The sequence below is a fragment of the Pseudorasbora parva genome, chromosome 19 (genome assembly GCF_024679245.1).
Source record: "Pseudorasbora parva isolate DD20220531a chromosome 19, ASM2467924v1, whole genome shotgun sequence".
Lineage (NCBI taxonomy): Eukaryota > Metazoa > Chordata > Actinopteri > Cypriniformes > Gobionidae > Pseudorasbora > Pseudorasbora parva.
In genome coordinates, this window is record NC_090190.1 from 16,832,965 (window position 1) to 16,860,047 (window position 27,083).

Consider the following 27,083-nt stretch of genomic DNA (forward strand, 5'->3'; position numbering starts at 1 on the left):
AGAAGACAAAGTTGTTGCAAATTATGGAAGCTTGTTTCCCCCACTGAATAAAACATTTTAAAAATATTATAATTATTTTATAATTTTCTCAGAATTGTGATTTTATATCTTTTTATCTTGCAACTGTGAGTTATAAAGTCAGAATTGCGCGATAAAGTCAGAATTGTGAGATATAAACTTTGCGAACAAAAAAATTTACCAATAAAAATTTGCGAAATTATATCATGCAATTCTGACTTTATAACTCACAATTGCGACTTTAAATTATGCAATTCTCAGAATTGCTAGAAAAAAAGTCCGAATTAGCTTCTTTTTTTTTCTTTTCTTTTTTTGTGGCGGAAACAAGCTTCCATAGTATATAGACATTTAAGTTGTATGTGTGAATATTTATGTATTTATTATGCAATTAGATACATTACATACCTACTGAGAAACTCTGAAATCCATCCCTGGTCCTGCATTGTATTTTGAATTACATTGCATTATGCAATATCAGGCCAAAAACTAACCCTCATATCTTTTATTAATTTGCAATTATCATATGTAGCGGTGTAAAAAGTCTGATCTTTCACAGTAGGTGTGATTTGCTTAAATGTCTCACTTGAAGAGCCGAACTTTCTCCCTCACTCTCACTCTCACACTCACCTTAACAGTGTCACTCCTAACCACTTCACACATAGAAGAAGAAGAGCCGTTACAGAGCTCTGAATGAGGCTAAATTAGATGGAGCATGGCATAGTAAGAGCCGCAGGTGTTGCCACACAAAGACTGAGATGTGAACTATGGCTGGTGTGAATGAGTCTTTACAACAGCCCATATGGCAAACCAAGCACATCGTCTTCCACTCAATAGTGCTCACTCTGCTTGCAGCACGAGTCTCTGTTGTTTCTACGTCCCTACAATCTGTCATTGCAATTACGCACAAATGAAGCCATTACAAGAACACAAACCAAGATAGATGGAGTGTTTGTAGGGGTATTTGCAGGCAATCATTCATGTGCTCATTGGGGAATGACGCAGTCAATAAGTGGATCCAATTAATCGGCATTAAATCACAGCCAGATGACGGCCATCAGAGTGATGACTATTAAGCATCCTTTCTTCTATCTCCCTTTCTCTGGAGATCATCTCATTATGTAGCCTGACAGGCCAGACCCACATCAAGATGTTTGGTCTGGAAACTCACCATTGACAGAGCTCAATCCGAGGGGCGGGATAAACGGTTGTCTTTCAAAGTCCCTCTGCACGCGATAGGATAGCGCTACCACCAACCAGAGCAACGAAGAAGGTGAAGCAGAGATAGTTGATAGATTAAACTTTTGCCGTATCCGGTCGGCAAAACTCAGAACACATTGAATGACTTCAGTGCCGTTCTTTGTTCTTTTCTCAGAGAAAAGCTTAACTCCAAGTCTTCCAGAGTCGCGGTCAAAGCTGATTCGAAAGACCGCCGTTCGCCAGCTTCTGTGTTTACTAGAAGCACGCAAACGCAACTCTGCCATCATTATGTTAAGGCCCACCCACCGACTCTATACACGATGTGATTGGCCTGACCAGAGTTTGTTTTTTACAGCTCAGAACTGTATTGAGAGTTGCTAGACGACACTCGCGGCAGATTAGATTTGCTGCCGCTAGGGTGCTTCTAGATTTCAAGGCTACTCATTACGGTCTTTAGGTCAGCACCTGTTCACTCATGCCTGCGTCCCACCTATTTTTTTTTTTTTTAACCAAATTTCTTCTCGTTATATGGAAAGAAGAAATATAAATGTCTGGGCACAGCCACTGAGTTAAACTTCATGGTTTCAGATAAGGCCTAAACACACAAGAGCATCCTGCGAACTCTGGCACTGGCAAGAAGTTTGGCTCTGCGGCAAATTAAACATCCTCTTCTGAACATTTGAGCAGTCACAGCTCTGTGAAATACTTTCACTTCAAACCCTATAAATTCAAAAGTACCAAAAGTATAGTAAGTAAGTAAATTCAAAAGTATATACAAATTAACTAAATGTATATATATATATATATATATTCCGGTCTGCTTTTCCGGTCATTGGTATGAGGTGATGCAGCTCTTTTTATCATATTAGATACATTTAAGTGTGTTTCAAATTGTTATGACGTTACTCTGTGCGTTCGCTCGGCGCTGCTGTGACATTTGTTCACACTGCTAAGAGAAAAGTGCTTCTGCCAAATAAAACCGGAAACTGAGGGTAACGCAGATATGACGCAATTGACAGGCGACTCCCTCAAACGCTATGCTGAAACGTCCCGGGTCATTGGTTAAAATAGCAATTTTCTCACAATTTACAAATAGTTGAAGACATTTAGGATATATGTAGGTTGGAGTTTGGATATTTTTACACAATTCGGATATTTTACTGCAAAAATACTACAAAGTGCACCTTTAACATTCATTGTTTAAAGGTGCACTATGTAGTATTTTTGCTGTAAAATATCAAAAGACACCAGGCCAGTGTTATATATTTTGTTCAGTTGAGTACTTTGTTTTGAATAGACGACCTCTAGTGGACGGAAATTTGCATAGTGCACACTTAAAGCGGCACTAGGTAACTTTTGCTCTCGAGGTCCCACTACAGTTGGGAAAAAATATTGTCCTCTACTACTGTCATAAGCTCTGTCATCCTACATCAGGGGATGCACACGTGCATTTTTTGACATGACAACCATGATAGCCCTGAACTAGTGATGAGTGTCATAACCCTTATGTCTGGTTGTAAAAATATATACAGTGGTGCGGGGCAGGCTAAATAATTTCATAAAAGCAGACCCGCGCATCACTAATAATTACCCTGAACACTGTTCACATGCAGGTGCTCTGCTTGAGTCACATGTGAAAGTTCTGCATCCCAGGTACCGTGGCATATGTTTCAGCATGTCATATGAATATAATTGTATGGGTTTTTTTCAAACGACAAATGATCGCGATGCTCACATTTACAAGCCAGCGTCATTATTGTAGCCTAGTCTATTGGTTACCGTTTTACAGAATCTTATTGCTTTCCTCTAACAAAACCTTTTTCTTTCTTATTTTTCTGTGCTGTTTCGGACTATAACTTCCGGCAAACAAACGATAGTTGGGCTCGCACGTCCGAATGTAAGGAAGTGGGGGTGGTGGTGGAAGTGACGTATATGCCGTAAAGCAGTCGAATTTTGTAGTTCTCGGGTTACTACCCGAAACCCGAAGTTTCCGGAGTACCCGAAGTACGATTAAAAACGATACAGACCCCATCAAGCTATGGCAGACGTGTCATTCAACATATTGTAAGTTGATGTATCATCACAAGAGTCTTGAAAATATATTATGAAGGTTGAAAAGTTATCTAGTGCTGCTTTAAACAACGACTGTTAAATGAAAAAAAACATTTTAAATTCATAATAATATTGTATTTAAAGTAATTCATTATAAATTCAAAGTATTTTTTTTTTCTTTCAAAACACTACAAATCAATCGTTTTTATATGTAGCTGGTGTATGTCTTTTAAAAAACAAACAAAAACAACAACAAGCAACACATGTCACATGCAGCATGACATCAGAGGGCAAGATGATTGCCGGTTTGAAAACATAAAGCAAAAGAAAAATGCGACAATAGTGATTTCACAACTTTCAAAAAGAGGGAAAAAATAATGTGAGATTGATATAACGTCACTGAAAAAAGAGAAAGATGTAATTTTTACCATCACTCACATTGAATGCTTTATTAGAAACACCCTCACAGCTGCAGTAAGTTGTTTTTTATAATTTGATGCAAAAGTAATATACACAAAAATGTTGCAGGATATACAATATTGATGACTGTGAAAAGGCGTCATCACAGTCTGTGGAAGGGGGGGGGGGGGGGGTGTACTATCCCTTTAACTGAACATTCTCTGGTCCTCTCAGACTCAGTATTCGTTGAGAAGAAAGTAAGGAGGTTTTGGTCTCAGGTCAGTGCATCTGGACAGCAGCAGCAGAGAGTGAAGCTCCTCTCAGGAGAAATAACAGTCTGAAGGAGAACTAGACTTCTAACACAAGATGAACTGTCTTTCTCAGCAGCACTTTTCTCAGACGGCCCTTTGGGAGCAAATTCAGTCTGGACAGGCTGAGAAGCAATATCTCGTGTTTCTGTCACACACAGACTCTTCTATTAGTCTTAATAATCAGACAAAACATAATTCATACACAAGCATAAGATCAGAGCATCATTACATTATCTGTAATGAGGCATTATATAAAACTAACTTGCATTAGTGTGAGAGAATGAATGTATAATGATTATACAATGGAAAGAGGGAAGATTAATAATGTCTCAGAGTCGAGAAAAGTTAAGTCAGATATCAGTGTATTGCATTGTGTGTGATGGTAAAGGGTGAGGAGGCAAGTATGCACTGGAGCACAACTCTTTGATGAAAGACCAGAGCTGCTTCCCTCAGGACAAACACATACTTTAATTAATCCACAGACAGTCCAAACAAAAAAACACAAATACACAAATATGATGTGCTTTCTGCTAAAATGAATATGAACACACTTATTTTTAAGCACAGTCAAGTTACTGATGCAGCGCTTACGTACATGCACGCGCACACACACGCACACACACACAGAGAGAGAGAGAGAGAGAGAGAGAGAGAGAGAGAGAGAGAGAGAGAGAGAGAGAGAGAGAGAGAGAGAGAGAGAGAGAGAGAGAGAGAGAGAGAGAGAGAGAGAGAGAGAGAGAGAGAGAGAGAGAGAGTCAAGTCTCTAGCCCAATAAAGGAGCCGTAGCTTTCCACATTTATTCCAGCTCACAGGAAAGCTAAAAGAGAAATTGATGGAAAGACAACAGAGTATGATAAATTGAGACGAAGGATAAGAGATATACAGACATCTGGAATTTCTGGAATCTGAAAAATGAGGGATGGACAGTGCTCTCCTCTTCCCACAAACACTAAGCCAGCATAGTCATGAGATATTACTGAGTATGTGGTTGATTCTTACAGTTTGCAGGATTAACCTTTTCTCTTAATGGGGACTCATCTTGCAATCAAAGGCATGTCCATTTTTGAGATTAGACTACTTTATTATTGTTTCTTTATTATTTAAGGTGCATTCAGTAGATTTTAGCTAGTGTCTCCATGTAAACCGCAATGTTGTTTGACACTGCACTGCCTTAGTGAACTAATGAGTTTTAGAGAACCGTTTACACATTAATTAATTGAATTACCTGCCCATCAAAACAAAAGCAGCTTGGCCATCAATACTCTTGATTTTCTCCATTATCAAATCTTTCCGCCTTGCATATGCTGCAGGGATGTTATAAGGTTGTTGTTTTTTTCCCAGTCTTTCTGGATTCTGTCCTTTTCTACTTCTTATGCTGTACAGGTAGCCTACTGATTCGCCTGTTCTCTCCGCTGGTAAATCACAATAATTTCACCTCACAGCCTTGCTCTACTGTTGTATCTGATGCAGCAACCATTGAGGATTCTCAGGCCAGGTCATTTCAGCATGGCGAAAGACATTAAGGGAAATGCATCAAGCCTGTGTAATTAAAAATAATAATAATAATAATTCATAGAAAAATATTGAGTACTGTCTTCATCTCAAATGAGTTTACACCATTCAGATGACGCTTTTCAGATGACAGAAACACGTTTCTTAATGTGTTTTTAATTATTTATTTAAAACCTTTAATGCAGCAAAACAGATAAAATAAGTTGTTATAGCTATTCAATTATTATAATCATTAAACCCTTCAGCAAGATGTACAGTTAATGCTATAGCACAATTAAAAATTCAGCGTCACAGGGCTATGACAGCCAGGCCCAGTATTAGGAAATGTGGGCTAGTTATGACCTGTCAGGAGAAGACCTCTTTTCCTGTGAATATGCTGATTCAGATCAAGCTGAGCAGAGCAGAGATCTGAAAATCAACACTAGACAGGCCTGACAACCCCCCCGCTGTCCTGTCCGGACCAACGTATGCTCTTGGGAAAGCTCACAGTGTACAGTCTGCATGTGTTTTCCTCATGGTGATAGCTCAGTATGAGATGACAAATTTGTAAAATGAAATAATCTGAAACTTTGTTTTTATATCCTTTGAAGCGATCTCTGAGAACACTTTGGCACTTTTTATGACATGGTTATGTGTTTAATGCAAGTCTTTTGAAATTCTACATCCCTAAACTCCTGCATCTGGGTGACTAAAAACGGTCAGAATCTTTTAACAGGTTTGCCTTATGACCTCTTTCTTCTTGTCCTCCAAACACAGCGGAGCTGGAGCATGCTCAGAGAGTACCGGAGGCGGAGCCTGTTCAGCCACAGGTAAAACTAAAGGACAGGCAAAAGTTCTTTGAAGAGGCTTTTCAGCAGGACATGGAACACTACCTGTCCACAGGATACCTACAGATTGCGGAGAGAAGAGGTGAGCTATGCCAATCCCCTCGGCTCGAACATAAACCAGATTGAAATGTACCAGACACTAATACAAACATATGCAGTTGAACAAAATGCTCATGTGAATATGCTAAATCCCTATGTACAAGCTAACAAATGTTTTATATCCCTGGTAAATGTCGCTTTAGATGATCTGGTACAAAAAAACTCAGCAATCATTATTACAAATTAGAGTGCCAGCTCCACAGCACCCAACATATTGGATTGGGAAGGGTGTTCTCAGCAAAGAAGTGTTTTCATCTTCCACCTGGTCAATTTGTCTAAAATGACTCAGGAGACACGGTGCATGGGAATGTACAAAAGCAGCAGAAAGGAATTGGAACAACGAATCCAATGGGTAATGCTGATATAATGTTAGATAAACTACACTGAAGCAGCCAATGGAAGGATAGAGAGGTTAAGCGAAGATCAGCCAGTGGGTCATTTAGAGGGCGGGGCAAGCAAAAGCCATTTCTTCATTAGGTGCGTTTTACTTCATGGAGCGTTGCTCAGTGGAATCATTTCGTCCAAATTGAGACAGCGCTGACACCATGTCACTGAGATGTATGCCATCATAGTATTACAAGAATGATTTGAAAGTCAACAACTGTTTCAGTTGCTGCAGTTTCTCCAGAGTGGCCACACAAGCTCTGACAACGATATACTGTACAACTGTGTATAATCGGCTGATCCTGTGTTAAGCAGCACATAAACTTATAGAATAAACTGTGATTCTGGTTTCTATATGTAAAATTCAAACATATGTTTACCTGACACATATTAGATCTAATCCATTTCATCTGCAATACAGTACACAAACAAAGTGCGAATGTCACTAAGGGAAAAAGAACGTTTTTGATGTGACGGTTGTTTTTAAACTCCTCCCTGACTGCAAAAGACAAATGTTGCCAGCAGAAGTCGAACACAGCTATTAAGAAAGCAGGTCTAAGATCAGCCATTGGTTCATGAAGGCGAGGTTAGAATCAGCCATTTGGTCAAAAAAGAAGGTGTGGCTAAAATCACCCAGCAAATTATTAAGAAGGCGGGGCTAGATTTATCAATTAGGTTGTTGAAAACGTGGGGTTAGAATCAGCCAGTAGATCACTAAGGCTACGTCTACACTAATCCAGATAAATGTAAAAACTGAGTTTTCGTCTAAAAACGCTCCGCGTCCACACTATCATTTTCAATCGTTTTCCAAAAAATGGTCATCTACACTGAAACGTCTGAAAACGCTTACGTCCCCATCCCGCGCGTGCGCAAATTCAAGACGCTTCGACTTGCGTCATTTCCGCTACTCGATTATTTACTCTTTGAAATTTTGCGGCAATGTCGAGAAAAGGCACTTATAAGTTTTAAATAAATAAATAAGTTTTTTAACAGTATGTACAAACTGACATAAATATTTAACAAGGCTGTCAAAACAGAAAGCATACAAAACAACTGCTGTACAATGCTGTTCACCACCTTGGCTGAATTGATCATATGACTGCATCACATGGCTAAAAATGCGTCATCGTATTAAAAAGCCTCCGTTTTCACAGTCCACACTACGGCGCGAAGACAGCGTTTTCAATTTTATCCGCTTTGGAGAGCGTTTTCAAAACGATACGTTTTCATTGACTTAAAAAGCTGTCTCAGTGTGGACAGAAGGCCAAAACGGAGAGAAAAATATACGTTTTCAAATGAAAACGTTTTAGTGTGGACATGGCCTAAGATGGCAGAGATAAGATCTGCTATCAGGTCAAAGTAGGCAAGGTTAGGACCAGCCAGTGAAACTAAACTCTGCAGGGCTATGGCAAGTTTTTTGCAACCCTAGGCTAGGATCAACTAGTGGGTCATTAAGAGGGTAGGATTAGGATTATCCAGCGGGTCATAAAGAAAGCGAGGCCAAGATCAGCCAGTGGGTCATTAAGAAGGTAGGGATATAATCCTGGACCTGGCCTGTAGACCCGTTCGCAATTTGGTGTTGGGGGAATTTCTCATTTGAATTAATTTAGTGGGTCCCTAGACATGAAAAATCACAGAGGTGCTCGTCCGCCATAGTGCCACGAATGACGTAGTGGTCAAATCAAATATGGCCGCCATCGGATGATGATGAAAATCCAACATATTTGTTTCTGAATGTTTATACACATGTAATACCTCTATTTTGACTAATTATGGTATGTGGAATTCATTTCTGCTATTGATATGACCATATTGGGTGATTTTGACCTTAAAGGGGGGGTGAAACACTCAGTTTCAGTCAATCTCATGTCAATCTTGAGTACCTATAGAGTAGTATTGCATCCTTCATATCTCCGAAAAGTCTTTAGTTTTATTATATTTATAAAAGAAATATGGGCTGTACCGAGTCTTTCTGGAAAAAAACGAGCGCCTGGAGGCGTATCGTGTGGGCGGAGCTAAAGAATGACGAGTGCGGACAAAGTGGTGACGTCCTCAAGCGTTGAGAAACCCATGGCTATCAATCTCAGCTAATAGATATGATCCAGAATCAGATTCGGAGGCTGAAATAAATTGAACAGGAGAAACATTAACAGCAGGATATGTGTGTGTTTCCTCGCAGTTTGATTCGGTTTATGGACTATTGTAAGGGGCTAAACCTTAGCAGTAGCAAGCAAAACGGTTTTGCACATCATACTAGTGTAACGTTATACATAGAACAGCAATGAAGTCCATTAACGCATTTGAATGACGAAGCACGCGATCGTGTCGTTTACTGATGTTTACTCAGGCGACGAGCCAACAGCACAGACATCTGAAGCAGTTTTACTCACCGGCTGCTTCCAAAGCAGGACCGAACCTTTATCGCTGGGACCGCTCCGTCAGAAACACACTTCTTTGGTATGATTTGGTGAAGTCCTGACAGCAGTGACTGTAGAGATCCACTTTGCGACGCAGTGTTTGGAGTGTTTATGGGCGTGCATTTCCTCTCTCGCTCTAGTCATGCACGCGCGCGCTCACCCTACCGGGAGAAGAGCCCGTACGGCCCATACAAGGACCTTCTGCTCTGTCGACGTCAAGCCGAGCCATACTTGAAAAAAACTCTCCAAAACTTGTGAGAAACCGGAAGGAGTATTTTTGACACAGAAATACTCCATCAAACGTCCAACATTAGTTTTGAAACTTTGTCTATGTTTAGGATGGGAATCCAAGTCTTTAACAGTGTAAAAAGCTCAGTATGCATGAAACAGCATTCCCCCCCCCCCCTTAAAATGGCATGGTCATAGTCATTTTCCTATTCTGAAGAATCTCAAAAGACATGTACATGCGAACTAACTAAATTTATAGTCTGCCCTTATACTGTGTATTGTGTATACAATACTAGACAGAGTTCACAAAAAATAAGAGGACAAGATTTAACTTTTCTTGTATTTTACCAGGAGTATCAAAAGATACTTCTCACTTCATCTCACTATTGAGCATCACACCAATTGATCAACAGTGAGCATGCTATCATCTTGATGCGTCACTGTCAAAGACAGTGATTAAAGGACATATTCTGACTGGAGATGACTGTATGAGCAACGTGGGGACTAAACATGCTGCTATGGCTTCTGACCCAGTGCAATACTTAGCCAACTTTGAAGAGGCAGACACCTTGACAGAGCAAGATGCAGCTAAGACATTTGATGATTTCAGGATAGAAATCTACACCAGTGGAAGTACTGGAATTGATGCTCTCCCTTCCACAAGTAGTGGGATCAGAGGCCACATCCAACGAGGGGCTTTTCTGGTTCATACGACATGCCACTTGCTTGCAACTTTGGCACACCCCTGCCATCAAAATGTCTGAAGCCCATACCACCAAGTCTGCTCACATTGTAAGTGTGCAGGCAAGTGTGACAATCGCTGATGTGGCTGTTGTGCTGCTGAAGTTTCATGCACCATATTCTGCCATTGAAAAATCATCCTGTAAAAACCCATCCCACTAACATGCATGAACACATACAGTACACTTTGAGAGAAATCAGACTATATGGTGCACTTTTAGTTAATTTGATATGATGTCATTTGTATCAGTTTTATTGCTTCTTTAGCTTAGAAATCTAGACACACCCTAGTGGCAGCAAAGCTAATTTGCAGCCAGGGTAGTCTAGCAACTCTTCGTTGAATTGTGAGCTGTAAAAAACAAACTCTGGTCAGGCCAATCACATTGTGTAAAGAGTCGGTGGGCGGGCTTAATATAATGACAGCAGAGTTGCGGAGGTTCCGCGTGCTACTTGTAAACAAAGAAGCTGTCAAACAGCGGTCTTTCAAATTGGCTTTGACCGCGACTCTGGAAGACTCAGAGTTAAGCTTCTCTTTGAGAAAAGAACGGTACTGATGTGTTTGGAGTTTTGCCGACCGGATACAGCGAAAGTTTAATCTATCAACTAGTTCCACTTCACCTTCTTCGTTGCTCTGGTTGGTTGTAGCTCTATCCTATTGCGTGCAGAGTGAATTTGAAAGACAACCGTTTATCCCGCCTCTCAGATTGAGCACTGCCAATGGGAAGTTCCCAGGCCCAACATCTTGTCAGGCTATTGCTACATAGTTTTATTTGCACCCAATTGTTTTATTTTATATCATTGTACTAACACCCAATTAAACTAAAACTTCAAAGGGGATGTTTATAATTGTTACATTTCGTCTCTTCATGTCTTGTTATAATTAAAACAAATCATTGAGGGAAACAATAATAAGTGACTATAAAGAAAAAATATTTTTTTATAAAAAAAATATGTTGACCTTGATATTTCAATGACAAGATGATCCTTAATGTTAAAAAAAAATATTAGCAATGAATGTTAAATGTCAGATTTAGTAGAATTAAACTTTGCATCTGGCTTTTATTCCTAATAATGGCCAAGTTATGGCCAAAGTCTTCTGAATAGGACAATTACCTTGACCATGCCTGATAAAGGTCAAAATTCACCCATTATGGTCATAACAATATCAGAAATTAATTCCACATACAATAGTAAGTCTAAATGGAGGTATTACAACTGTATAAACATTCAGAAACATAGAAGTTGGATTTTCATCATCATCCGATGGCGGCCATATTTGATTTGACCACTACGTCATTCGTGGCACTATGGCGGACGAGCACCTCTGTGATTTTTCATGCCTATGGACCCACTAACTCAGTTCAAATGAGAAATTCCCCCAACACCAAATTGCGAACGGGTCTACAGGACAGGTACTGGATTAATAGGCCTACGCACTAAATGTTTAGCTCCAACCCTAATCAGTCACACCTGAACCAGCTAAGCAATGTCTTCAGGATTACTAGAAGGCCACAGGCAGATGAGATTTATCAGGGTTGGAGCTAAACTCTGCAGGACAGTGGCCCTCCAGGACTGGAAGTGCCCAACTTTTGGCTAGTGGGTCATTAAGAAAGTGGGGTTAGGATCATACAGCGGGTCATAAATAAACCGAGGTAAGGATCAGCCAGTCTGTCATTAAGAAGGCGGGGATATAGGATTGGCTATCAGGTCATAAAAAAGGTAGGGCTAGGATGAGGTAGTGGATAATTCAAAAGACGTGGCTTGGATCATCAAGCAGATAATAAAGAAGGTGAGGTTAGGATTGACCAGTGGTGCTGCGTTCCACTCCACTATTAGACACCCACCTGCAAACTTCCCTAAGCACTTCCCCTCGGAGGAATTCCCGCTGCCATTGTGAAGTGGGGTTGCACCGACTAGTCGCTGGCCTATAGAGGGTAACAAGATAAGCAATTTACTGACATGCAGGCTCTGTTTTACAAAGTTAAAAATGACGAATAAATGCATACTCCGAGAGCTCTCCGCAAAAAAAGTTTGATTATACCATCTGGATGCGCAAAATTGATTGGGAGAATGCACGCTTATTGTACACGTAAGTTAATCATCGGGATAAATTAATGCGTGCTGCACTGCTACGCACACACGTAGCCGATCAGGCGGAGATCGCTTGCGCCTCACACAAAACCATTCAGTAGCGCAGAAATGTATTGTCAACACTGCTGTGATTTATCAGTAAAATAGCTTAGAAGCTGAAAAGTTCTAGCATATATTTCTTGATAACTAAAACTCACAGCTTACTATTAGTAGAGAGACACTGGCAGGTAGAATTAATTCACTCACTAATGCATTATACATGTAATCTTCATTGTGCTACTTTATCTGTATCTTATTCAGAACGAGCATCTGTGAGAAATATAACGACCATAAGACAAAAGAACTGATACAAAAGCTGTTATGTAGGACCAATAACCTTATGGGCAGTGTGTCATAGCTGTCCTGTGCACAAGAAAATCCGTGTTCGCATCTCAGCTCAAGAGTCAGGATTATTTGTTCATTAATGACGTCGTCATCGTCTAGTCAACGTCGACTTTCATCACATAAATGCCGACTTTAAAAAATCCGAAGTCGTTCAACCCCTATTGTGAAGTGCGTTCCACTTCATGAAGTGGACAAGGGAAGTTCACATGGACAGACCCTTGCTCCCTTTTGACAGAGGGAGCGAGTCTACTTCATATGTTCAGTATATGAAGCTGCCTGAAGTGTACTGTACCACACTGCAACACAATTGTGACGTCACTGCATATCGTGTTAATTTTACCTCACCACAAACAACTCTATGATATTTGAATTATTTTTTAAAAACATTTAAAACAACCCAAACACACATATACCCATAGAATGGTGCATTAAACAATATCGTAAAGGAATACATAAATCAACTTCACAGTGGATTCCAAGTGATCAAGGGCTTAGGGCGTTCCAGTTCAGTCCATTGCCAAGTTTCCGCCAGTAGTGGGCACTCATGCAATGTAAGCAATGACACACATCTGAGTGAATGAGATGGAGGGAAGTTAGTGAGTGAAGGGCAAAAAAACTAAATTCGGTTCTTCCCAATTCTTATTTTTGCATCCTCGTTTCCTTTCCTAGCTTCCTTTCCTCGCGCCTTAGCTCCACCCCTTCAGGATGCGAGGGAAGGACACGAGGAAAAGACGCGAGGACTGAGGAATTGAATCAAGTGAAATGATATATCCTCGCTCCGTTTAACGTCACTTCAAAGCATCGTCAATTAATGATGACTTTGCAGCGCTGGATTTAGTCGGGATTCTTGAACATCAGAGATAACTATTTATATTGTGAGCTTCAACCTCCACAAAATACTAAATTTGTCCATATTTTAATGAATATTACCAGTTATTGACTGCTTTTTATTTGTTGTATAGTATTAGTTTCATTTTTTTTCTCTATTTGTTTCTTTCATTTTCCTGTGCTTGGATAATTCTGCCACTGTTAGGTGTTGTTATTTGACAAACATTTGTGTCTTGTACATGTAAACATAATAATAATAATAATGAATAAACTGTGGCCCGATGTGAAGGGGGAGGAGAATGAATGCTTGCGTCACGTTTAGTCGATAAAACACTTCAGCAAAGGATACACCTGTGTATCCTCATGACTCCTCAAGAAGCCTCCTCACTCCTCGATCCTCGCCTCCTCGCAGTGCAATTAGAGAATTGAGATCTCCTACGAGATGACTGAGCTCCACCGTTTTCTGGGTCATAGGATGGAGGAGCGAGGAAACGAGGAGGGATATTGAGAAGCACCCATAGAACATAGCATAGGTCAATAAGACGGCAGGACTAGGATTGGCCATTGGGTCATAAAGAGGATGGGGCTATTACCAGCCATTGGGAATTAAGAAGACTGAGTTAAGATCAGCTAGTGTGCCATTCAGATGGCGGAGTCAAGATCAGCTCCAGATCATAAAGGATTAGCCAGTGGGTCATAAAGAAGGCGAGGCTATGGGCAGCAAGGTGGGACTAGGTCAATTATCTCAATCCTTTATTTTAAAGGTAATTCTTTTTTTTTTTGAGTTTGAACTTAAATTGTATTTTGGAGACATTCCTGTCAAAGCGTGACACAGACTCTGAGTGTATGAGTGTGTAGTTGTGTTTGTGTCTCAGTACTGTAAAAGGGGAGCTAACACGTCTCTCTCTTTGCTGTCCACCTCCCTGTGCTGCTGCGCTCTTACACAACCTTGAGGTACGCAGTTCACCGCTCTGCTTACTGATGTCACGCTCACACACGCACATGTGATGGGCATGCCTCACGCCGCAGTCTGTGTTTGTGAAGCATGTGCTAATGACATCACAGAATCAACATGGCTGCAAGGTGACGAATCCAGGACATACCTCTGTACATCAAATGAGATCTGACATAACCAAATTTGCTGTTTTATTTGACAAGAGTTGACTCAAGAATTCTCTGTCCGCAGAAATTGCAACTCCTTGCGTTAACATTCATCCTGGACTCAAATCCTTGATACGTATTAATGATTGAAGTATGAGGTTGCAGTTATTGATGCTGTTGCTCTTCCTTTGTTCACAGAGACAATAGGAAGCATGTCATCAATGGAGGTGAACGTGGACATGCTGGAGCAAATGGACCTAATGGATATGTCTGACCACGAGGCGTTGGATGTCTTTCTCAACTCAGGTGGCGAGGACAACAGCATGGCCTCACCGATGCTGGGTATAAATACTATAGTGCATAGTTATGCACTGTAAAATGTGATTAGTTGAGTTTACATAAGCCCTATTCGGACGGGATTAGATTAACATGGGGATGTGGGGGTAAAGTCATTTTACCTCAGGACGTCTGTAATATTAATGGCCAATTCGCACGGGATAAGACATCTCAGTAAAACTAGCAGAAGTGGGAGGAGTAACACGCTTTATGCACCTCCTTGACGTCATGTTCGTATGACGTTACCGTTATAACGTGAGCAAACACACAACCTGAGCTGAGTGCCAGTCTGAACTCCGTCTCCAATATATATGTGTTTTAATAAACAGTTAGGTCCAGTCTAACGATTCTGATTGGATTATGTTGGTAATAGACACTTTCCTAGAGCTAAAATGTGTTGTGCCTCTAATAAGTTCTTTTGATCTTCTTTTTGCTTTAAATGATATGCGGAAATACTGGACATTTTCCACAGATTTGTCCCACCACCTACAACGCAACCGAATGCTTCAAGCGCCTCCAAGGTCGCAAAATGCGCTTTTTTAAAACTTTTAAACAGGAAATGACGGAATTTTACCATACATTTTTACAGCAGGTCTATTCGAACGGGATTAGTATTACCTGAGGTAATTTTTCCGGACCTTTTTACAGAAGGTAAAACTCTCGGTAATCTTTACTGACATTGTCCGTAATGATTACCGAGATGGCACATTCGGACGGGACTAAAATCACCGAGAACCTCTGGTAATAATTACTTTACCCCCACGTCCCCATGTTAAACTAATCCAGTCCGAATAGGGCTTTAGAAAATCGGAATACTCATTGATATAAATTTAAAGTATTAAGTAAATTAGCTCATTATTTTTGAGTTAATAAAGCGTACTACACTTAGTAGCGGTGACATTAGCAAATGTTTATTGCTAACTAATTTGTGCAAGTTAAAGAGTTAAGTACACTGAACTCAAAACCGTTCAAAAACAAGCTTGTTGACATCTATCTATCTATCTATCTATCTATCTATCTATCTATCTATCTATCTATCTATCTATCTATCTATCTATCTATCTATCTATCTATCTATCTATCTATCTATCTATCTATCTATCTATCTATCTATCTATCTATCTATCTATCTATCTATCTATCTATCTATCTATCTATCTATCTATCTATCTATCTATCTATCTATCTATCTATCTATCTATCTTTTTCTTTACCTGATCGCCTGCTCCTCTTCTCCCTCTGCTGACTTTTCTACCCTGCTGGTATATTAATCTCGAATCTGTTATAAAAACATGTTAAGATATTATACATCTCATGACGTAATGAAGTTAGTGTATAATTATTCATACAATTCTAACATAGTAGAGATTAGGGCTGCACGATTTGGTGAAAATATATAATTGCGATTATTCTGGGTAAAATTGCGATTGCGATTTAAAGTGCGATTATTGTTATTATAATTTTTTACACATGAAAAGTGTGTGTATATAACATTTTGTTTTTATATTAATGTGACTAATAATAATAATTATGATTATTATTACTGCTAAAAATATTTTTTTTAAATAAGAAATATTACCATTACAATAACATTTTCATAATTACAAATAAAAAAAGAGTACATCAGAATAAATATAACAATATAATACTAATAATTATTATTATTTTTGTAATATTTTACAGAAAACTTATTTTACAGAAGAAAGAAAAAAACTGCTGGGTTACCTATTAATATGCAGACAGCCTATAACTAAAAACATTAGAAAGGTCTAAGCCTAAGGAGTTATTCTTAAAGTCTGTCTTTAATATGAAATATGAACCTCTTGTGCATCCACTGCGGGGAAAAAAACTCCTTTACACTGAAGAAAAACATGGATTGTCCAATAAATTTATAATTTTTTAAAGTTTATTAAGTTTTAAAATGTATTAAGCATTATTTTGTTATTATTGATTACCAACAAGTTTTTAATTCATACTGAAAGCCAGAGGGCGCCCTCGAGCGGAAACCGCCACATTTGCCTCAGAGAAGTAATTGAAATCCATGATGTGAAGCTAACGCGCGGTGTAAACAGAAGATAGAGACGCTTTGATTAAACATGACGACAATAAACACGACTGAATATGGTGTATTTGAGTTCTTCAAGCCGTCAAGGGTATTTTCATAATAATAAAGTGTATTATAATGCAGTGCTGATTGACATAGAATGCTATAAAATAACGCCTCGTCTGCCTCACTCTGATGAGAAGCCACATCAGCTCACACACATTCGACTGACGATATGAAGTGAGGTAAAACATGTTATTAAACATTGTCTTTTGCTGAACAGGTTTATGAACGCTTCACTAGTTTGTGAAGGTGTTTGACTCGTGTTGCTTTTTTAAACGCACGTTATAAGGGACTCAAACTCGCAGTCTTTCAGACGGAGCAGCGTTTATCACAGAACCGCTCTTCGCTAACACACTGGGCATTTATTTATTTAATTAAAATCGCAGCCTTTGAGCTTTCATAATCGCACACAAGCCAAATCGCGATTGCGGTTCGATTTCGATTAATCGTGCAGCCCTAGTAGAGATTATAAAAAGAAAGAAATTAAGTATTGAAAGCGCCAGTAGGCGGCAGCGATTCACTCTTTTAATGAGTGAGCCACTTAAATCGTTCATTCACACAATTCGTTCAAAAGTCAGATTAATTTAGGAAGAAAACTAAATGTGAATACTTTTGTCATTGACATTTACAGACATTGAAAAATGAAATAGCAAAACAGACGACTGCTTTGGTAACTTGTTATACTGATAGTTATAGCTAAATACATTGCAATGGATTAGCTAACTAAATATATGTGGTGTGTACTAGCTATTACACAATATTCTCATACCTCATTCTCAGTACATGCTTTATTTTTTTGCATCCCTCTCTGACCAGCAGTTAAATATAGTCCGCTGTGCAGCACTTCTCTTCATTTTTGGCGCTAACGTTTGCTCTCCCATTCAAACACCACTCTCGTTGTTTTGGTGAAAGTGCGACTCATTGGCTGGGCGTTACCAATCGGTTCAATGGAGGGGGATTATTTTTTGTCCTATTTATTATGACAAACACATGTTTGATTAGGAACAAAATTATTGTTTCAAAGCAAATGAATTTTACATATTTTTCATTTGATCTACTGTGATTTTCATGTTGAAATATTAGGGGGGTTGTAACTGAGGGATTTGAATGGGATTTGGTTACATCCCCCCCATAAACTACGCCCCTGAGTCATGTGCAGTTGCGCGTTCAAGAAAACCACACATCATTGGAAGTGTCAAACATCAATTATTAACTAGAAATATTAACATAAAGTAATAATCATAAATATTTTGAACGGGACTCAAGTGGACTCAGAAATAAGTCAGAGTCCTAACATGTTCCAGTACGAGTCAATTCCGAGTCCAAATGGACACGAGTCCATGACGAGACCGAGACCATTAAAATATGGTCTCGTGAAGTCCGAGTCCGAGTCTCGAGTACAAATCACTGGAAACGGATTGCTTTATACAGAGCCCCGAATATAACATGCAAGAAAAAAAGCTAAATAGTGTGCACGTTTTACTAATTCGTTCCCTCGATTTATAAATCGTGCGTACAAATTAGCAAATCGAGGGAACGAATTAGTTAAACGTGCGTACGATTTAGCAAATAGAGGGAACGAATTAGTAAAACATGCGCACCATTCAAAAATCGAGGGAACAAAATAGTAAATTGTGTGTACAATTTTACCTACTAGTTGTTTACTGCATGTGGGTCTCTGTACTTTTAATCTCTTTCTTTCATTCAATTTTACTTATTTAACTGCAAATACTTTGTGTATCTAAAATTTTACTGAGACACAAATTAACTAATTAGCTAAGACTTTACTGCAACACAGTTGCTGCCTTTTAATTAAAACTGAAGCACAGGTTCTACTCTTTAGCACAATGGTGAACAGAAATCCTTTAAATCTTGGGAGAACATAGCATTAAACACTAATAGACCTCTAACACGAATAGCTCTCCCAAGATCTTAGCAGTGGATGATTAAACAACCAAAAACAGCATTAGCTTCACTTGTTACAAAGCAATTTTAATTTATTTCTGTTCTACGTCAGAAGTTCTTATTAAGAATTAGCAGAGGATTAGATGCTGACTTTTTTTTAATTATAGTTTCGTTTGAAGTCACCATTATGGTGATCAGTATTTGATTAAACACAAACGCACTGTCCACTTTTTTATGTCTTTCTTTTAACATCTTATAACTTTGAGTAAAACAAACTTGAGAAATGTAAGGCAATATTTTACAAATTTAAGGCATATTTGTTTAGTCATGTGAACAAGCTTGTTAAGAAAATGGTCTTGTTTGAATGTTCAGTATACCTCAAACTTTAAGCTGACTGATTTAAGTAGCCTACTGAACTGAGTTACCAATACTAATACTCATTACATTTTACAGTGTCTTTTGTTTTAAAGTGGAGCCTGATTGAGTTCTATAGATCTAAACCGCTTTTAGCTAATGACGAATGTGGCTTCCCAGTGTGGCGTCATTCCTCATGTTTAAAGAACACTTTAGCCTCACTAATACCGAGATGCCATTAAATTAGTGCTGGCATTTACCGCTGCCGTCAGCAGAACACGCTGAGATGATCTCTGTGCTGTGTGATTGCATCCAGAGGTAAACAAACAGGTTTTACAATTATCACTAATTACACTGTGCTGCACCAAAAGCCGAGTTCTCTGGATTATACAGGCAACATGAGGACACTAGACTTTCTGTTCCAAAACCAAGTGCACTGCCTCGCTGTACCATTTACTTATGCAGCTGTCTATGAAGGCAGAATCTTAACTTAAAACGGAACCTGATAGTGACACATTCATTTCCACTGGTGTTTGACATTTCTAATACTTATTTTAAATAACTTTTTGTTTTGTTTTAATTAATGCCTAGTATTGAAGGAAATGCATTTTTAAACCGTGTTTCTGCCAAGTACAAATTAGAAATATATTGTCTTGCATCGTTTATTTATTTTATTTGTATTTTTCGTTAGTAATGTTATGCACATCGAAGTGAAACAGATTATCGATGACTTATTAAATGACAACCTGGACGTGCTTTAGATGTTAAAGTCCTTGTCCTTATGCATTTCTATGGAACACTATTAACACCAAAATGAATAAGTAATTTGTGCAATGAATAGTCAATACTCACAAGGTTTATTAAATATTGGTTACACTGTAATTATACATTTAGGCACAGAGTAATATTAAGTAACTAGGATTAGGGTTTGTCTAAGGTTAGTTATGCACAATTTATGATTATTATTATAGTAACTTCATGTAACATATGTAACAATGACACTGTAAAATAAAGTGTTACCTAAACTTTTAAAGTTTATCTTTTTTTTTTTTTTTCAGGACTGTCCAAATCTGCACTAGCCATAGTAACTGTATTTTATGTCTTTCATATACTTTTGCATTATGTAACACATTAACAATAATAAAAATTATCAAACAGAATATGAGAAGTTAACTTAACTACATTTTATTGCTGAAGCCGCCACCTTTTTATTGTTTCCAAATGACATTGCCACAGTCAGGTGGTAGAGCTTTCAGAAAATGTACAACTTTACAAGTTCTACGACAATGTGGACACTTACAAGAAGGAATCTCATAATTATGATAAATCCTATAGGTACATGCAATCTTTTGGAGCAGTTCTCACCTATGAGGCTTTATTATGCTGTCACATTTATCTTTGAACTGCTAAAATTCCAGGTGTGAAATGCAGCCATGCCATTAGGGATCCAGAAGTTTTCCCACAACATTTCTCTGTGACAGCGCTGTTACAGTGGACAGTGATAGGCATGTACAAGGCTTTGGAACAGATCTCCTGTCTCCTCCTGAATGTTGTCTGACCAAGGTCTCATTTAAAATAAAAAAGAAATGTCCATTCCTAATCCCTTTTGTTCTTCCTGTCTGAATGGTTCTCTCTCAGGTCCAGACATGGAGTCGTTCACCTCTGAGATCACTCTTCAGGTGCCCACACAGGCGGACCTGAGACACAAGCTCGCATCGCTGTCCTCCACCTGCACGGACTCAGCCAGCCAAGACACGGAGGCTGGGGAAGAGGAGGAGTACAACGATGATGATGATGACGATGATGATGATGAAGATGATGATGAGAGGGGACAAGCGGCCAACCGCGGCTCTCTGCTTGTCCAGCCAGATCTGGAAGATGTCGAGGTGGATGCCAGGCTACCCGAAAGAGAACAAAACCAGCCAATCAAGAACTGTGAGAGCAGCAGCTCATCCTGAAAACACAGAGGATCAATGACAGACTGTAAGCGGAAGTGATGTGATTGGCGTCAAAAGGAAGAGTACACATTTGTGTTTTATGAAACCCTTTTGGTTTTTGTAAAGAAAATCTTTGTCATGTGCTGTGAAGTATAAGCCCGATCCTGTGCCTGCCCTCACAAATCAATAAATCTCTTTTATTCTGTTGGACGTTCACTGCATATACATTTTCCCCTCTGTACCATTGTTGTCAGTTACAGCAATATAAAAAAAATGCACACTACTAATCTAATTATACCTTTAACTCTACAAACTATGTTTGATCAATTTGGTTTCTATATTGTAAATCCAGATCTGGAGTATTTCCAGCTTTTAAAATGCCTTTAGATCACAAATGTTCAAAAATGTCAAAACTGTTGTGTATTTTATGAGGTACATGTCTGTCTCGTCTTGTGTATAAAATCAATAATGCTTTAGAGGCCTCAGGCTCACCAGAGTATGACTTTCATTGTTATGAAGAAAACCCCAAAATCCAAGCTTTAATTTAATTACTGGTCAGCATGTTTCTACACCAGTGAACACAATGTGGACACGTTAAAATGTATCATTTAAATTCAGTTTAAAAATCTCTAGCAAAATATAAAATATTCTAAAATGATAATATATGTATTTTGCACCTCTGTAAAGTGTATTATTCAAGCACCAGGATCTTACAGCAGGGGTCAATAAATGTAGTCTGTAGACTGACAATAATTATTATTACCAACACACTACTATTAATACTAAACAGTAATACAAGTACTTATAAAATGTAGGAATTTGAACTTTTATTCATTTTAACTCAATACTTACTACTACTACTACTACTACTACTACTAATAATAATAATAAAAGGTATAAATAAAAAGACAAATATTATTAAGATTTTACAGACATTTTAAAGTATTATTTTATAACAATGTAATACTATGACTAAATATAAATGATTAAATATTTTAAAAGACGAATAATATATATATATAATTTATATGTGTTACTGCTACTAATAGTAGTAGTAAATGGTTGAAGTATTATATTTTATAATTATAACATGATTATTAATAATTATTTCAAAATGTTTTTTTATTTTTTTTAAATGTGGCTATTTAACTAGAAATATAATTGTATTATTAATGTTATTAGTCTGTGGGTCAGAAACGATTATCTTTTTTAACACATTCACCCTTTAAAACAGTACAAAGGTCAGAAATGAAGACAGACTGAGTGAATTGTCCATGAGTTTTTATTAAACCTTAAGTACAAATTGAAAAAGTAAAAAACAAAACAAATAAAAAAATAAAAACGAAATAAAACTGGCAATAAAACCAACATGAAATCTTTCCTCGTGAGAGGAAGAGCTGAGACGCAGTGCTAATAAATTAACTTGCCTGACCGTGAGCAAATCTCTCATATTGTAGAAAAAGGAACCAAAAACAGCAAAAAAATCTGAGTAAAATACATTGTAAGGCCATAACTCGACTTGGTTTTCATTAAATACTCCTAAAACAGTTCAGTCTTCTGTTAAGGACAACAACCAATAAACTGGATTATAGTTTTTTTTCCTTGACAGTCACCACTGGCAAGCTCAGTGCAACATGAGTAGCTACTACAATGTTGAATTTTCAGTAATGAAAATGTAAAAACCTTTTTTTTTTGTGAAAGTATTTTCCCTTTTCTTTAAAAAAGTAAACCTAAAAAACAAAACTAGGGGGAAATCGCTCCTTATCTTAGTCCTCAGTGATGTAAGCAGCACTTAAAATTTATACACATTACCAGAGCAACCCTGTATGCATCACACTCCCACAGCTGAAGAAACTGAAATGTAAGGCTTTTCTTCATCTGACATCATCCATCTATCTATCCTTTCCTTCTGTCACTCCAACAAAGGCTCAAGTATTAAAGACATTTACAGGATTATGTACAAAAGGTGATTTCCTTAAGTTTCTTTAAAATCAATGATACTTCTGCAAAAAATGAAGACAACAAAAAGAAACAATAATAACAACAATTTAAAAAAAAAATGGACTTGTATTTCACATTTTACACCCTCTGAATAGTGGCTCTAACTCGAAATAGCAAAAACAAAAGATCAAAAAAGGCAAAAACACAAAATATAATAATTACAATAATATAATATAATAATTAATGTTAACTGGTACAGATGAATCAATAAGTCTGGAAGAATGGAATGTTGACACGATTGCACATCTAGAAGCGGAAAAAGCCTCTGGGCTCTTCCGTCCTGTGGGATAAGAAGGCTTGCAGACAGCACTTCTTTCTTATTACCTTTTTGTGTTGATATACAATAAAAGAAGAAGAAAAAAAAAACAGCACCAAAAAATAAAGAAAGATCTCCCCGCTAAACATCAGGCACAGTTATCGCTCGTAAGCGGCAGCGTGGGAGGAACCCCTCTCACAACCGGGACGGGACCCACTCATTCACTCCCTAACACCCACTTCCTCAAGTACAGCTCGACCCGCAGCCATGGAAACCAATGTTCCCCGAATCCACAGAGGAAAGTGTGAAATGAAAAGCAGATGAAAAAAAGAAAGAAAAAAAAAACATACAAAAAAAAAAAAATTCAAGTGTTTACCATCTTTAGAGCTGCGTATTCCGCAGAGGAGCTGCATGGGAAGTAAATGAATTCAAATCAAAACAAATGTGATGTCATAAAACAAAACACTAAACAAAAACACTAAACAAATGTGATGTTTCAAAAAAAAAAAAAAAATGTGATGTTTAAAAACAAAACAAAAACACAAAACAAATGTGATGTTTCAAAACAAAACAAAAACACAAAACAAATGTGATGTTTCAAAACAAAACAAGAAACACAAAACAAATGTGATGTCATAAAACAAAACAAAAAACAAAACAAAAAAACGTTCTTGGGCAGCTCCATCAAGCACCAACATTCAAAGGAAAGGGGTCAGGAAAGATGAGGAGAGAAGCACCCATTTGTCCCAAGGTTCACAGTTCAGGAGGAGCGTGTGCAGTCAATGGGGCCGAAGACGAGGGGGAAGAGGGTCCAGACAGAAAAGATGACATCATACTCACACCTGTCAGTGAAATGCACACCTGGGACCACGTCTCTTAATGCTATCAAACATCTGGTGAATAAAAACTAGTGCGCTAGTGCAAAAAAAGGCAGCCTGCTTTCAACACAGGAAACTCTGCCCTGCTATGTGGGTGATAAAAGACAGACAAAATGAAGGGAGGAAGTCGATTGGTTGACGTAGGCGACCGGGCGGCGTTTCTCACGAGACGGCAGCGGTGGCACTTTTGGATAGGTGGGTTGGCAGGTGGGTCAGGGACAGCTCCACGGTGGCTCGCTTGCGGGGTCCGCGCTTGGCTGGCGGTTTGGTGGGGCTGGAGCCGTTACAGCCCTCCGTCACGCTTCTCACCAGGGCTTTACCGCACACCTGATTCACCAAACTATTGATCTGCTCCTGACGGACCACACAGAGACAAAGACAGAGAGAGAGCATGATGAAAAAGGGCTACATTCAAACTGCAAGTCTTAGGGCTCAATTCAAATTTTTTTGTTAAGATCAGATTTTTTTTTTGATTGTCTGTTCACAATTTTTGTTTATTTTTTAAAATGTGGCCAATATCAGATTAGAGTGTGAATGGATTACAGTCCCGCACTGACCCGCATGCACAAAAGAACAACCCAGAAAAAAAAATGAGGTGAAAGAGAGCAACGTTTCTCTTTTCTTTTTTATAGTTTTCCCTCAGTTTTTAGATTTATGAATCGCTTTGACTCATTTTTCGAAACAGTCTTAACATTCTCCAAACTGTAAGTGTAATTGTCACAACTGTTTATGGGACTCTATTGCATGTCGGCAAAAATGCAGTAACTCACTCGAAACTATTTCATTCATGCTTAAAAACTCAGTTATTGTGCGATTAAATTGGCCAATGACACCAAAATGAAATGCTAGCGACAAGCGTTCGGGAAAACATTTGCGTTATTTTCTATTTGAGTATATTTTAAAATCAAATTTATTTCTGTGACGCAAAGCCGAATTTTTAGCAGCCGTTACTCCAGTGTCACATGATCTGTCAGATATCGTTTTAATATGCTGATTTGGTTTCCATCAAAGAAGATAATGTTTTAAAAACAGTAAAATCAAAATACTTCTTTTAAATTGTAATATATTTCACAGTATTGCTGTTTTTTTTATTTTTTTACTGTATTTATGATCAAATAAATGTAGCCTTGGTGAGCATGAGAGATGACTTTCAAAAACATTTTTGGGACAGGTCAAAATGAATTATTCCAAACTTTTGACCAGTAATGTATACAGCAATTTTCTGGGAAAAGGTAATGCTGTAGTATAGACCCACTTTATATTTGGTGGCCTATACTACTATGTACAAACATTTTAATGAATCATTAGATACAATGCACTTATTGTGTACATATGTTTTTACATTGTACTTACATTTTAAAAAATACTTGCATGTAATTACATCTGTAATTAATTTCTGTAATTACATTTTAATAACACTGTTGACACTTATCCTACACCTAACCCTACCCTTAAACTGAGCCACACCACCACACCTGTCCCTAACTCTACCTACCTTTTTTTCCCACTTCAATATCAGCAAAAGTGTTTTGCAATACAATATGAACACAACAAGTACATTTTACTTACATGTTGACGTAAGTAGATAGTAGTTAAGGCCACCTAATATAAAGTGGGGCCTATTTCTGGAGCTATGTGACATGTAAACAGAAAATATGCATGTACGTCTGACAGATTTTGCTAATGGAATAAATCACCTTCTATGCGTTTGCTCTTACAGTAAAAGGCTTTAGAAGTTGCGGAGAGTGTGACAATTTCCCTGAGAATCAACTTGCTCAGAAAACACTGTGCATTTAGTGTGCAAATTGAAGACATTTGTACTTACTCTTTTGCACACGTGCCAAAACACATGCAGTTTGCTTAAAAGAAAAAGAAACTCAAATCTGGTGTGTGAACAAGAAAATAGCTGTTCCGAAGTCTGAACTTATTGTTTTGAGAGAGAGAAAAATCTCATTTCAAAATTGAGCCACGGCAATGAAATAAAAACTGTAACGGAACACTGAATCCACAGAAGCTCATTTGCATGGGGAAAATGCATGCGCTTGCATCATTTCAGTGGTGATGTTTTATCAAAACGCTTGTTGCTAGCATTTGCCAGAGCACAACATTTTAGGAAGGGACAGCAACAGTACAGTTGAGAGGTGTTGTTGAACCCTTGAGGGACCTCCAAGCAAAAGCATCACAACAGCGCCCCCTGCAGGTATGCCTTTGGTCATGCGTCTTACCTCATCGTAGCGGTACATCATCTTGAGGCCACGGCAGCTTTTGTTTCTCTCCACGTAGTGCAGCGCACACTCCAGACAGAAAACCACATTTTCATTTTCCTGCACCACCTGCAGCATTAACAACAACCATTAGTTTAATTAAGATCATAACTCGATAATTCATGTGTTAGTGATGACTGAAAGTGAATTATAAATATTGGAAGTAAATTCCAGATATAAACTCTAAAACTGTTAAGTTCTGTTAAGATGACAACACAGTAACAATGAAAAACTCAAAGAAAAAACAATAAAAAAAGGATATTATATTTAAATGGTTCATAAAGCATATACTGTATGCTGCGCTGCACTGTAATATAGAATTGTATTGATTAGATCAGGGGTTCTTAACCCCTTTTTAACTCTAAAACCCCTCATTGTCAAAGACAACATTTACAATTCTCTCAAATTATTTCTCCTATTAATCACAAAACTGCTCATTTTAGTTCAAGCTATTTC

General features: G+C 38.1%; 2 protein-coding genes across 3 annotated transcripts in view; one reads left to right on the forward strand and one right to left on the reverse strand.

The window, feature by feature from the left end:
• The window catches only part of dtnbp1b (dystrobrevin binding protein 1b), an 82,612-nt gene extending 61,174 nt beyond the window's left edge, over positions 1-21,438 (forward strand). Inside the window, exons 2-4 of one of the 2 annotated variants that reach the window (XM_067426257.1) lie at positions 6,246-6,398; positions 14,788-14,931; positions 20,930-21,438. In XM_067426257.1, coding sequence (XP_067282358.1) covers positions 6,246-6,398; positions 14,788-14,931; positions 20,930-21,249 — 617 coding nt within the window. In that variant the 3' untranslated portion in view covers positions 21,250-21,438. The remainder of the gene's footprint in view (positions 1-6,245; positions 6,399-14,787; positions 14,932-20,929) is intronic. The other variant, XM_067426259.1, reaches the window with a different exon arrangement.
• A 1,054-nt stretch (positions 21,439-22,492) lies between these two features.
• Positions 22,493-27,083, reverse strand: part of jarid2b (jumonji and AT-rich interaction domain containing 2b) — a 131,868-nt gene continuing 127,277 nt past the window's right edge. The window contains exons 17-18 of the mRNA XM_067425997.1: positions 26,589-26,696; positions 22,493-24,717 (exon numbers count right to left, since the gene is read on the reverse strand). Coding sequence (XP_067282098.1) covers positions 24,526-24,717; positions 26,589-26,696 — 300 coding nt within the window. The 3' untranslated portion in view covers positions 22,493-24,525. The remainder of the gene's footprint in view (positions 24,718-26,588; positions 26,697-27,083) is intronic.